The sequence below is a fragment of the Mustelus asterias genome, chromosome 1 (genome assembly GCF_964213995.1).
Source record: "Mustelus asterias chromosome 1, sMusAst1.hap1.1, whole genome shotgun sequence".
Classification (NCBI taxonomy): domain Eukaryota; kingdom Metazoa; phylum Chordata; class Chondrichthyes; order Carcharhiniformes; family Triakidae; genus Mustelus; species Mustelus asterias.
In genome coordinates this window covers 52,513,975-52,528,999 of record NC_135801.1, presented here as the reverse complement: position 1 = coordinate 52,528,999, position 15,025 = coordinate 52,513,975, and the positions used below count along the sequence as shown (strand labels likewise).

General features: G+C 42.0%; 1 protein-coding gene across 4 annotated transcripts in view; it reads left to right on the top strand.

Moving 5' to 3' along the window:
* slc10a7 (solute carrier family 10 member 7) overlaps positions 1–15,025 on the top strand; it is a 352,662-nt gene that overhangs the window by 21,091 nt on the left and 316,546 nt on the right. For 3 of the 4 annotated variants that reach the window (XM_078212292.1, XM_078212284.1, XM_078212300.1), the window contains exon 4: positions 936–1,011. In XM_078212292.1, the coding sequence (XP_078068418.1) occupies positions 936–1,011 (76 nt within the window). Of the gene's footprint in view, positions 1–935; positions 1,012–1,940; positions 3,163–15,025 lie in introns of those variants that run through there. The other variant, XM_078212308.1, reaches the window with a different exon arrangement.

The window sequence follows — 15,025 nt, the reverse complement described above, 5'->3', positions numbered from 1 at the left end:
GTATCATCTGCAAACTTAGCAACAGTGCCTTCAGTTCCTTCTTCCAAATCATTAATGTATGTTGTGAAAAATATCAGATTCCTGAAATTCAGGAATTTCACAATGTTTCCACAAATGCTGCTGATTGTTTCCAGCGTTTTTTGTTATTATTTCTTAATTTGTCCTTTATTAGTTACATATTGAAGAATTGTATTACATATTACAATTTGAAGAAAGACTCAACTGCCATTTACCTATTCATTACAAGGATGAGAGGACTATGTCCAGTCTTAATGTTGACATCCAGGAGAAGTGTCAGATACCAATATGAATTTGTATTGATGATGATGGCTTTTGCATGCTTTTAAATTAGTACCTTTGAGATCTGCTCTTGATGCAGATGTAAGAAATAAGTATTTTACTCTATTTCAAACATTTATGAACAGTACATAAGTGAAAGTCTGAAGCCGAGCAAAGCATAATAGGGGCACGAGTCACCATATCCCACTGGTTAGCTCATTGTTAGATTTTGATACATTTTTAAAACTTGCTTGACATCCCTTTTCTTATGCTGATTGTTCTAAAACTTGCTCAAAGGCTTTGAACTTGAAATTCCTGCTCAAAGTTTTATCATGAGATATTCAGTAAATATTGTAATGTGTTATAAATTTGTAATATGAGAATAACATTTTATTTCCTATCAGTTTAAAGTATTGAGCTTTTCTGAGATACAAAAGTTATTAGGTATCTAAAATATGCTTAAAGTTACGAAAGAACATTGTAGTTAAATATTTGCAGAATGGGTATGAAATAGTACTCGAGCTTTAAGGAATTAAGTTTATGCAACACAGCTACTGAACTGGCATGAACAATAAAGAAATAGGTACATGTTTCTTGTTGAATACAGTATGGAAAATAGCACAGTTCTAAGGTTTTGTTTTGGGCTTGTGTTTTAGTTTACAGACTGTTGGTTGTATGCCTCCTCCTGTGTCATCTGCCGTAATCTTAACCAAAGCGGTTGGTGGAAATGAGGTGAGTATATTTATATTTTGATCATCATCATATATTAGAGTCAAGATTAGTAAAGGTAACTACATTAATAAATTAAAAGTAAATAAGTTATCTAAGAGTAAATTTATAATATGGGATTAATTTTGAAATTGGCTCTTGGCTCTACCATTGATTGCCATGCCTTCAGCTGTCAAGGCCCTAAGATCTTGAATTCTCTCCTTCAACCTGTTGCCCCTCTACCTCTCTCTCCCCTTTAAACCATATCTTTAACCCTACATCTTTGACCAAGCTTTGGTCATTGCTTTAATCTTTTATTTTATGGCTTGGTGCCAAATTTTGTTTTATAATACTCCTGTGGGTTTTTTTATTGTTTAAAATACTATATAAATACAAATTGTTGTTGTAAAAGCTTTTACATGTATCATGTCTAGGAATCAGCATGTAAAGATATCATTTGAAGCACTTTCCCAGACATGGGAGCAAATCTCCAATGAACTTTATTAAGCTTTATTAAGAGTTATTGGGGTGGGGGCTGGGTGGAAATCAATATTTATCACAGATCAAAAGGGAAAGGGTGGCATTCAATGGTTAAAAGTCTAGAATTTGTGAGGAAACAGTGTCTCTGGATGTTCCCAGCATCACAGCCAGTCTTGTCAATTTAATTCACTCCATGTGATATCAAGAAATTGCTGAAGGCTATGGGCACTCTCAGTTCATCTGTTTTGTTTGGAATGCTGTGTGTATTCACATCAGAGCTTCTAGTTTTATCCTTTTCACTCTTTTTATCACCTCTGATCGCATCTATTGATTTAGATATGAACTTTCTATCCCTTCTTGTCAAAATTTGTTTTCATTTCTTGTACCTTTTCTCTTTTGTCTTGTCTCTGCTTGTTGATTTACCACATCTTCCCAAATTTGATCCCATGCCTCAAAACCTTCTACTTCCCAAGTTATGCGGCTAGCAAGAACACTGGCCCCAGTATGGTCTGGTTGTAGACCATACCAACGGTACTGGTCCCATTTTCCCAGTACTGGTGTCAGTGCCCCATGAACCGGAATCCATTTCTGTCACACCAGATTTTGAGCCAATGTTCATCTCCCTAATCTGATTTGTCCTATGCAAATTTACACATGGCTCAGGGAATAATCTAGGCCTTTAAGGTTATACTTCTTAATCTGGTGCCTAGGTCTTCATACTGACTGCAGAACCTCCTTCCTCCTCATGCCTATGTCATTGGTATGTTCATGGACCATGATGACTGGATCCTCTCCCCTCACTGCAAGTTCCCCTCCAAACCAGGCTGATGCCCTGAGCCCTGACACCAGGCAGACAACAAAACCGTCCCTTTGAGTGCCGCTACCTGCCTTACTTGCAGTCACAGATACTTGTTCCGGACTACTGACCAAACCTGAAGACCCTGTCCTAAGAGGTGTGACTACCTCCCAGTACAAAAAATCCAGGAAATTTTCTCCCTCTCTGATGCATTGCAGTGTCTATAGTTCAGTTTCCAGCTTGTAAACTTTGAGCCAAAGCTGCTTGAACTTTAAACACTTACTGCAGACGTGTTTGCCTTGGATCAAATTGGTATCCAGGAGTGCCCACATGCTGCAGCTGTGGCACATCTCCTGTCCTGCCATCCTAAATGCATTCTTATTAATTATTTTATTCAATTATATATTTTACTTCATCCTTAAATTACTCCCTTTGCTTCTACTTCCTCTAGTTTAGGGTATATTAAGGAGAGCAGAAATATTTACCAGGTCCTACTTACCATGGCCACTGCTTTTCTTTCTGAGGAAAGGTAGAAAAGGAAAAGTGCACTTCATCAAATTCCCTCCATCACCAAACTCCACCTTATGCACTCTACTGCAGCCCAAAGCAGCATTGTTCAAGAGAAAAAAGATGTAACTTGTTCATCCTCTTTCTGCTATATATACCCTCACATTTCTGATCTCTTCCATGTAATGTTTTCCAAGTAATGTGTAACCTTCTTATTTTTCTTGCTAAAATGTAATGCCTCAGATTTATCTATGCTGTAAATTAATTTGCCAATTCTACAAGTTTGTTAATATCTGTTAATTTGTTGAAGCACCCTTCGGCATCGACTATCTCCCCTTTGTTATTCTTCAAAAAATCAAGATTAATAAAGCAAGACTTTCTGTTTTGGAATCTATGCTGACTATTCATTATTGTATTTCCTAGGTTTTCTTCTCTCTCTAAACATGGATTCCACTATTTTTCCTACCACTGCTGTTAAGTTGACTGGTCTATAGTGCCATGGACATCTTGGGGTTAGGTATAATGGTAGCTATCCTCCGGTGTCTGGCACTATACTTTTCTCAAATGAATTACTAAAAATGTGTATTAACACCTCTGCTATTTCTTCCCTGGATTCTTTAAGATGTCCAGATGTAATCTGTCCAGAGTAGGGCACTTATCCTCTTTAAGTTTGATTGGTTTATTTAATATTTCACCTCTTTTATTTTAAATTCAGTTCCCTCATTTTTAATCTTATCATCTATGTCAAACTGTCCCATTTCCTGAGCAAACAATTGTAATGTCTTAACTATGTTAAGGGTTGTGTGTTTTAACAAAAAGAAAAGAATGTGGTTTTGTGGTAACAACAACAGATTTATTCTGGGAGATATTCTCTGCACTGCACAGAGTACAAACTGAAACTAAAAACTGGAGCCTGTAAAACAATCTAATGACATCACCAAATCATATGATCAGCTCTTAAAGCAATCATACAACCCTTTTTTATATATATTAACAGCCCTCCCTCTTTACATCTGTGATCATGGCAACAAATTACTATCTTGTTATACATAGGATCAATAATACTCTAGACACGGCACTATGCACCATTAACCATTATACACAGTTAATGAAGTTGATCAGGAGATTGAATACAAGTTTCTGGAATTTGGCTTTCTTTAACCTCAGAAGTATGATTTGGAACTTCGGTCGGCACAGAATTTGTTCCAAGAGAAGAAGCATCATTTTCACTCAGCATAGCAGTAGAAAGACAATCATCAGGCAACTCTGATTCAACAAAGTCTTCTGTAGTAGTATTCATCACACTAGAGACTAAAGAAGTTGGTACTTTTGGAGATGATTCTGAGAAATCATTTCGAGATGACTACAATTGGTCAGCCTGGCGTCGGCAAACTAATTAATCTTTGGTTTGAACCGTGTAAGAAATTGGACCTGTTTTTGCTAAAACTGACTGGTACTCATTTCTCATTTGTGGCATAATTACCTGATAACATTTGACCTCCTTGTTGAAATGTCTGTTGTTTTGCCCTTGCCTCTTGTCTAGCAGCTTGAGGTTGTTGTTGGTGCTCCATTATCTCTGAAATTTCTACAGATAATAACAAATCAAATATAGTCCTCGACTTTGAGTAGTTATGCAGGTGACCTTTTGGGTATTCTAATCTAAAGAGAAAATTCAAGGCAACGGAACAGTGTAGTGATTTGAGTAACGACCTGTGGAGAAGGACAGAGTCTGATGACAATAGTGCATCTGTGAATAAGGTCCATGTAAACAATAGTTATTAAAAAAAAAATCTTTTTCTGAATGTGTGAAACATTTGCAATAAGGTAAATGAACCAGCAGCATAAAGACAAACATTAGTGGTTTAGTTCTACTTGGCATTGCAGAGACATGGGCAGTAGTGCTAGGAGTAACGAACACACTGTCCTTGTGGCGATAAATTCATGCTTTCACATTAAGGATACCCTCCATTGTGTTACGTAGCACTGCCACCATGGGAAATGGGATATATTTCGAATAGATCTCGCAATTCAAAACTGGGCATCATACAGGCTATCAGCAGCAGCAGAATTGTATACAACCACAATCTGTAACCTCATAGCCTAGCATGTCCCCACTCTACCATCAAGCAGAGGGATCAACCTGGTTCAATGAATAATATAGGAGAGCATGCCAGGAGCAGCACCTGGCATACCTAAAAATGAAGTTTCAAAATGGTGAGGATGCAACACACAACTACAAGCATGCCAACCAGTGGAAGCAGCATATGATAGACCGAGCTAAGTGATTCCAAAACCAACGAATCAGAATCTGAACTCTGCAGTCCTGCCACATCCAGTTGTGAATGGTGCGAGAACGGTTCCACAAATATCCCAGTCCTTGATGGGGAACCCAGTGTATCAGTGCCAAAGACCAGGCTGAAGCATTTAGAACAGATGTGCCAAGTACATGTTCCATCACCATCTCCTCCTGAGGTCCCCAGCATCAAAGATGTCAGTTTTCAGACTATTTGATTCATTCCATGTGATATCAAGAAATGGCTGAAGACACTGGATACTGCAAATGCTATTGTCCCGAACAACTTTTCGGAAATAGCACTGAAGACTTGTGCTCCAGAACTAGCCACACCCCTAGTTAACCTGTCCCAGTACAGCTACAACACTGGCATCTACCCGGCAATGAGGAAAATTGTCTAGGTAAAATTGAAAATTCTCCTCATCCTGTCCACAAAGTAGGACAAATCTAACCTGACCAATTACCACCCTATCAGTCTACTCTCAAACATCTGGAAAATGTCATTGACAGTGCTATCAAGATGATTTACTCAACATTTGTTCAATTTGGGTTCCGCCAGGGCCCTCAGCTCCTGATCTCATTACAGCTTTAGTCCAAACAGGGACAAAAAGCTGAACTTGAGAGACTGCCCTTGACATCAAGCAGCATTTGACCGAGTGTGGCATCAAGGAGCCCAAGTTAATCTTAAGTCAATGGGTATCAGGTGGAAAATACTCCATTGGTTGCAGTCATACTTAGCTCCGAGGAGGATGTTTGTTGGAGGTCAATCATCTCACTTCTGGGACATTGCTGCAGATGTCCCTTAGGGTAGCATCCTAGGCCCAACTATCTTTAACTGTTTCAGCAACGACCTTCCCTCCATCATAAGGTCAGAAATGGGGACGACTCTGATTCTGAAGCAGTTTGTGCCTCGAGGCAGCAAGACCTGGGCAAAATTCCAGCTTGGGCTAATAAGCAGTAAATTACATTGCCTGGCACTTACATGACATGAATGATCATCTCCAACAGGAGAGAATCCAACCATCTCTCCTTGATATTCTGTGGCATTGCCTTCATTGAATTCCTCACTATGAACATTCTGGGGTTACCATTGACCAGAAATTGAACATACACTGTGGCAACAAGTGTAAGTCGGAGGCTGGGAATTCTGCGGAATAACTCATCACCTGACATCCCAAAGCCTGTCCACAATCTACAAGGCACAAGTCAAGAGTGTAACAAAATGCTTTCCACTTGCCTGGATGAGTGCAGCTCCAACAACATTCAAAACCATCCTGGACAAAGCAGCCCACTTGACTGCCATCCACCACAAATAAGCATTTCCCCCACCACTGACATACAGTGGCAGACATGTGTATCATTTACAAGATGCACTGCAGCAACTTACTAGGGCTTCTTTGATAGCAACTTCTAAACATGTGACCGCTACCACCTACAAGACCAAGAACAACAGATGCATGGAAATACAACTACCTGCAGATTTCTCTCCAATCACATACTATGCTGAATTAAAAACTATGTCAGTGTTCCTTGACTGTCGCTAGGTCAAAATCCTGGAACCCCCTTCCTAACAGTATTGTGGGTGTGCTTACACAACATAGTTGGCAGCACATCACCACCACTGGCCTAGCTAGTGACACCCATATTCCAGGAATATAGGAATTAGGAGCAGAAGTAGGCAAGCTCAGCCTTCAATCCTGCTTCGTCATTCAATCAGATCATGGCTGATCTCTCCCTTGTCTCAAATCCACCTCCCCACCTGTTCCCCATACCCCTCTTCACCTTTTTTTATTAGAAATGTGTCTATCTCCCTCTTGAAACCATTTAGCGATTCAAACTCCACTGTGTTATGAGACAGCAAGTTCCACAAATTCCTTCTCATCTCAGTTTGAAATCTACCGCCTTGCAACCCATACCTGTGACCTCTTGTTCTTGATTGCCCCATAAGAGGAAACATTTGGTCTATATTTACTTTATCAATTCCTTTTTTAAATTTTATGTACCGCGATCATATCCCGTCTCATCTTCTAAACTCCAGTGAGTACAAGTCCAAGCTGTTTAATCTTTCCTCATATGTCAACCCCTTCCTCCCCGAAATCAATCTGGTAAACTTCCTCTGAACTGCCTCCAATGCCACCACATCCTTCCTCAATTATGGAGACCAAAACTGGACACAATTCTCAGATGTGGTCTCATCAACACTCTATACAATTGCAACAACACTTCTCTACTTTTGTATTCCAGTCCTTTTACAATAAATGCCAACATCCTATTTGCCTTTTTAATTATATGCTGCACCGGCATATTGACTTTCTGCGATTCATGAACATAGACACCCAGATCCCCCTGCCCGGCATTTTGAATCTGTTTTCCATTTAGGTAATAATTTGCCTTTCTATTTTTTCTGCCAAAATGGATGACCTCACACTTATCCACATTAAAACTCCATCTGCCAAATTTTGGCCCATTCTCCTAGCATATCAATATCCATCTGTAGAATCTTTATATCCTCTTCAGTGCCTGCTTTCCCACCTATTTTAGTATCATCCGCAAATTTTGCTATGTTACACTCTGTCTCTGCTTGCAGATTATTTATATAGATTGTAAACGGTTGAGGTTTGAGGACTGACCCCTGTGGCACCCCACGAGTTACATTTTGCCAGCCAGTCAGCCAATCCTCAATCCCATCTAGTACTCTACCCCCAATCCCATGCGATCTCACCTTCTGGATCAGTCTTTTATGTAGCACCTTGTCAAGTGCCTTTTGGAAGTCTAGATATACCACATCCATAGGCTCCCCACTATCCTTCTTGCTGGTTACGTCCTCAAAGAACTCGAGCAAGTTTGTCAAGCATGACTTTCTCTTCATAAAACCATGCTGATAATGGTAGATTGAGCCGGTGAACAAATATTTAAAAGCAAATAAGGTGACCAAGGTTGTCAAATAAATCTTTTCACAATACACAACATTTTGAAAAGATAAATAGAATGGAAAATTAAGGGGAGTAGCCCTGACAGTAAAGGTGAGGAAAAAAATCTTTGATCAGAAAGTATAATCAGTATGATGAAATTCAGGAATGAGAAGGGTCTGTAAAAGCAAATGGGATTCGTTTATATGTCCTCTAACAGTTGTTATACTGATGGACAAGAGCACTAAATGGTAGCACAGTGGTTAGTACTCATGCCTCACAGCATCAGGGACCCACGTTCGATTCTGGCTTTGGCTGATTTTGTGGAATTTGCACGTTCTCCCCGTGTCAGCGTGGATTTCCTGTGGGTGCTCCAGTTTCCTCCCAATGTGTAAAGATGTGCAAATTAGGTAGATTCGCCATGGTCGATGCACAGGGTTATGGGATAGAGCGGAGAGGAGGGCCTGGGTGGAATGATCTTTTGGAGAGTCCCTGCAGACTTGGTGGGCAGAATGGCCTGCTTCTGTACAATAGGGATTCTAATTGGAACTTGTACCAAAAACCCTGCATTAATTGCAGGGTCTCTTATCTTCATGTAGATTGGACAAATCAGATTTGCAAAGGTGGCCTGGAAGATGAATGCATAGAATACATTTATGGCAGTTTGCTGGAACAATACATTATGGAACTAAATAAGGTATGCATCCTTGGCTTTATAAATTAAGGCATAGAGTGCAAAAACAAGGAAGTTAAGGTAAACCTTTTGAGACACTGCCTCAACCTGAACTGGAGAAATATGCCCAATTCTGTGCAACACACTTTAGGAAGCATGTGACGATATTAGTACGCTGGAAAGATTTGTGAAAAGAACCCAAGGATGAGGGATTGTAATAGATTGGAGAAGCCGGAGATTTTCTACTTAGAATAGAAGGTTGAGAAGAAATTTGATAAAGGTCCAAAATAATGAGGGTGCTGATAGAGTAGATGAGGAGAAAGACTTCCCATTGGTGCAAGTGTCGGGAACCAAAAAAGATTGATTTAAGATGAATGACAAAGGAACCAAAGGTGACATGGAAAAACCTTTTTACACCGTGAGTAGTTATGACATGGAATGTACATACAGCCTGAAAGTGTGGCAGGGACAGATTCAGTCTTCTCTTTCAAAAGAGAATTGGATAAGCACCTGATAAGGAAAATAATAGTAAGAACTCTCAACACCAGGTTAAAGTCCAACTGGTTTATTTGCCACAAGCTTTCAGGGCACTGCTCTCCTTCATCAGGTGAGTGGGATTTCAGTTCACAAACAGGGCATATAAAGACACAAACTCAATTTACAAAATAATGGTTGGAATGCGAGTCTTTACAGGTAATCAAGTCTTGAAGGAACAGACAATGTGAGTGGAGAGAGGGTTAAGCACAGGTTAAGAGAACACTTCTTTCCCTGTTGGGAAACACTTCAGCAGTCACGGGCATTCAGCCTCTGATCTTCGGGTAAGCGTTCTCCAAGGCGGCCTTCACAACACACGACAACGCAGAATGGCTGAGCAGAAACTGATAGCCAAGTTCCGCACACATGAGGACGGCCTCAACCGGGATCTTGGGTTCATGTCACACTATCTGTAACCCCCACGACTTGCCTGGGCTTGCAAAATCTCACTAACTGTCCTGGCTGGAGACAATACACATCTCTTTAACCTGTGCTTAACCCTCTCTCCACTCACATTGTCTGTACCTTTAAGACTTGATTACTTGTAAAGACTCGCATTCCAACCATTATTTTGTAAATTGAGTTTGTGTCTTTCTCTGCCCTGTTTGTGAACAGAACTTCCACTCACCTGATGAAGGAGCAGCGCTCTGAAAGCTTGTGGCTGGTGCCATTAAATAAACCTGTTGGACTTTAACCTGGTGTTGAGACTTCTTACTGTGCTTACCCCAGTCCAACGCCGGCATCTCCACATCAAGGAAAATAATCTCAGGACTATGAGGAAAAGTCTAGTGAGTGTAACTTGCTGATATGCTCTTGTAGAGAGAGGCATGGACATGATTGTTCAAATAGCCTTTTGTGCTGCAACTATTCTATAATTCTATATCAAGGTAACCATTCCATTGGTTTTTTAAAATTACTTTCTGTACCAGTTTGTGACATTTTAATGATGCATGTACCTGGATTCCCTAGTCTCTTTGAACATCCACTGTTTATAGCTTTTCACCATTTAGAAAGTATTTTGTTTTATCCTTTGTAGGTCCAAATGGATAACCTCGCATTTGCCTACATTGAAATCCATTTTTGATCATTTTGCGCGTAATCTATCGATACATCTTTGTAATACTACCATCAATGTTGCTTACAATGCTGTCTATTTGAATTTGAAAATCGAATATATTGCTTTCTCTCCCATCATGTAGGTCATCAATAAATATGGTGAATAGTTGAGCCCTGACACACAACGTTGAGGGATACCACTAGACATGAACTACCAACTAGAGTACCTGCCCATTATTACTTTTTTCTGTTTCCCGCTGCTCAGCCAATTTTCTAATTAGAATCATAGAATCCCTCCAGTGCAGAAGGAAGCCATTTGGCCTATCGAGCCTGCACAATCTCATCCAGGCCCTATCCCCGTAACCCCATGTATTTACTCTGATAATTCCCCTGACACCAAGGGGCAATTTAGCCTGACCCATCAACCTAACCCGCACATCTTTGGAGTGTGGGAGGAAACTGGAGGAAATCAGGTCAATAATTGCCTTTGATTCTTTGGGCTTCGACTTCAGTAACTGCAGACCGAGTGGGTATGTAATGAAGCAACTACTTAAAGGGTCACATGATGGAAGCGCAGGAGTGCAGAGTAGAAGTATGTGAGAGCTGCTCAGAGTACTGAATAAACTATTGTTGTTACAAGTCCTTAGTCGCAGTCATGGGAACCCAGCACTTCTACATGATGTTAGGAGATGGCAGTATGATCCAAGGACTTTGCAGCATCATGGTCAACAAAAACATTGTGGGCAACTGGGCAAAGTTTTAAAAGGAATGGCACATCTATTCCAGTGCTGGGGTATCTGACAAATCAAAAGATTAAACCTTTCTAAATCTCGTCGTCCGCAAGGCCGTCAAGAAGTTTGAATCTTTTGTCTTTCAAATGGAGAAGGAAAAAGACAACCCCAAAATAATCTCTAAAAAGTTTGAAAACATTCCCTGCCAGTGCCTGCACATATTTAACAGTGTGCAAACCAAAGATCTGGCAAATCGATATCATATACGGCAATCTTGAAAATCCTATCAACAAAATGTGTGTTTGATGCCCTTACCAATGGGTTAGTCAGGGATTGAATAGTCTGTGGGGTCCACAGTGATCTTGTCCACAAGCAGTTGCTGTGAGAGAGAGATTTAACGCTTCAAACAGTCATTAATATTTGCATGCTAAATGACCAGTCTGAAAAAGTAGCAAGGAGTTTAGGTGGGAAAGAGAAGGGTTTCACGGTACAGGGTACACCTGCCCCAACTGTGGTGGTCATTGCACTGAGAACAAAACAGTATGTCTAGTGTATGGTGAATGCTGCAATAAATGTGGTAAGTGAAATCATTTTGCAAAATGCTACAGGTCAAAAACACAGCGGCCTTCCTCTGCCATCAGCCACATTTTAGCTGGTCAGTCGCCAAGGTAAACAAACTGGACCTCAGCCAGCGCACCAAACCACTGAGTCTCCAACAACACTCTACTGTGAAAGTATTGACATGGTCACTGAAAAGGGTGAGATTTTCACCACCCTGAACCTGATTTGCATCAACGGGAAACTAAGATGAATATTGACACTGGAGCAATGTGTAATGTATTACCCAGGGAATGCTGCAAGAACTAAACTCATCTGCAGCATCAGACCACTAAACCCAAGTGGACCTTGTGACCTATGGCAGATAAGCTAGCTGAAGGTGTGGCCACTCTCCACTGCACACAGGGCAACTGTAAGTTTCATGCTGTCACCCAGAACATAAGCCTACAGCTTCGAGACAGCATCACACTGGAACTCATCCAACTTGGTTCAGAGGTACATGTTCTGCAGCACAAGGTCCCAGAACTGATAGAGTACAAAGACACTCTTCTACTGCAACAGCATTGGTAAGCTCCAGTAATGTACCACATGAGACTAGATGACTTGGTGCCACCTACAATTTGTGCTCCAAGAAGAGTACCAATAGCTATGAAGTGGAAAGTAGTCGATGAGCCACATTGGATGATGACATTGGGTATCATAATTCCCATAGTTGAGGACAGAGAATGGGTTTCAGCAAAGGTTGCTGCAGTAATGAAAAATGGCACAGTCAGGATTCACCTCGATCTAGTGCACTTAAACAAGGCACTGCTCAGACCTCATCACCCACATGCCCAATGTTAAGGTTTTCAGCTTTCTGGATGCGAAACGCGGGTTCTAGAAAATCCCGCTTGATGAAGAATCCTCAAAACTTGCCACATTCATGTCTCCAGAAGGCAGTATGCCCTATGGGATCACCATAAGGTCTTCAGCAAGGTCTTCCAACAGTGCAAGGAACAACTCTTTGCAGGCCAACCCTGCAAAATCATTATTGATGATACTTTGGACTGGGATAGTCCTCTTCAAGAATATGATGCCCGTCTTCGTCTCGTACCTGACAGAATCAGAACCATACAGCTAAAGCTCAGCTCTGCTAAATGCAGCTTTGGGGTCAACAGGTTCCTTAGGTGTGTTACTTACAGCTGAAGATGTGAAGCCAGATCCAGACAAGACAACAACTGTACGAAAGATGGCCCTCCTAATGGATAAGCACGTTTTACAGCACCTCCTTGGTATGACAAATTATCATTCTAAGCAAATTCCTTGTTATAGTGAGGTTACTGAGCCTCTTCGTTAGCTCCTCCATGAGGACGTTGAATGGTATTGGCAAGAACACCACACACTGCTCTTTAACAGACTCAAACAGGCATTCTCAGCCCCACCTATGCTTCAATACTTTGAAGTTAGAGCACCCATTCTCCTGCCAGCAGATGCCTCAGCACAGACTTCGTGCAGTCTGCATCCAGAATGATGGATCGAGAACCCTTACTGACACTGACGTATTATGTACAGATCGAAAAGGAACTTCCAACTCGAGTCATTGTCTGTCAGAAATTCCATGAGTTCATTGTTCCACTGGAGCAAGCTGAGAGGGAGTGATTGGAGGCAGCAGTGCTGGTGAGAGATTAATTGAATTGTTTATTTATTTAATTAGTCAGCTAGTGTGTGTTTTTTTTTGGCCTTTACTTTTGCAGTAGTATTTTAAGTTTAAAGTGAAAACTGGAAGTGGGCTGCTAAGGAGTCTGGGAAGGGTTTTTTAAGCGCGTGAAGTATAAAAGGTAGGCTGCAGTATAGAGCGGGCAGCGTCGGGAGCGGGCAGTGGAGTGAGTGGGAAGCAGAGTGTGAGCTATAAGGCTTTGGCTCACAGGGCTTCGGGGACAGGGCGAGCAGGGGTGAGTTTAATTCATTTTTGCTGTTTCTACCTGGTACTGGCAAGGTATCTAGAGGCGATGGGTGTACAGGCAGTGCTATGTTCCTCTTGCACTATGTTTGAGGTGAGGGACGACGACAGTGTCCCTGCTGATTACACCTGTGGGAAGTGCACCCATCTGCAGCTCCTCCAAAACCGTGTTAGGGAACTGGAGCTGGAGTTGGGTGAACTTCGGATCATTAGGGACGCAGAGGTGGCCACAGACAGAAGCTTTAGGGATACAGTTACTCCGAGGAATGAAAACAGATGGGTGACGGTGAGAGGGGCTGGGAGGAAGCAGTCAGTGCAGGGTTCCCCTGTGGTCGTTCCCCTTAGCAACAAGTATTCCGCTTTGGATACGGTTGAGGGGGACGACATACCAGTGGTGAGCCGCAGTGAGAGGATCTCCGGCACTGTGTCCGTCTCTGTGGCTCGGGAGGGTAAGGGGCAGAGCGGGAGGGCAATAGTTATTGGGGACTCGTTAGTTAGAGGGATAGATAGGAGGTTCTGTGGCAGCAAAAGAGACTCACAGATGGTATGTTGCCTACCGGATGCCAAGGTCCGTGACGTCTCAGACCGTGTTTTCCGGATTCTGAAGGGGGAGGGGAAACAGTCACAAGTCGTGGTACACATTGGTACCAATGACATAGGTAAGAGAAGGGACGGGGATTTAAAGCAGGAATTTCTGGAGCTGGGCTGGAAGCTGAGAGCCAAGACAAAACATGTGGTCATCTCTGTTACGTTGCCGGTGCCACGTGATAGCGAGTTGAGGAACAGGGAGAGAGTGCAGTTAAACATGTGGTTGCAGGGATGGTGTAGGAGGGAGGGTTTCAGATACGTGGATAATTGGAACACATTCTGGGGAAGGTGGGACCTGTACAAACAGGACGGGGTGCACCTGAACCAGAGGGGCACCAATATCCTAGGAGGGAAATTTGTTACGGCTCTTCAGGGGGGTTTAAACTAATTTGTCAGGGGAGTGGGAAAAGGAGTTGTAGTCCAGAAGTCAGTGAGGGTGGTGAGGTATTGGGGAAGGTATCAGGGTCAAGGGTGGGTACCGGTAGACAGGAAGGTGGGTTGAAGTGTGTCTACTTCAATGCAAGGAGCATCCGGAACAAGGTAGATGAACTTGGGGCGTGGATTGGTACTTGGGACTACGATGTTGTGGCCATTACGGAGACGTGGGTAGAACAAGGACAGGAATGGTTGTTGGACGTTCCGGGGTATAGATGTTTCAGTAAGTGTAGGGAAGCTGGTAAAAGAGGTGGAGGAGTGGCATTGTTAATCAAGGATAGTTTAACGGCTGCGAAAAGGCACTTCGAGGGGGATCTGCACACTGAGGTAATATGGGCTGAGGTTAGAAATAGGAAAGGAGCGGTCACGTTGTTAGGAGTTTACTATAGGCCCCCAAATAGTAATAGAGATGTGGAGGAGGAAATTGCTAAGCAGATTATGGATATGTGTAGGGGTCACAGGGTAGTTGTCATGGGGGACTTTAACTTTCCAAATATTGATTGGAACCTTTGTAGGTCAAATAGTTCGGATGGGGCAGT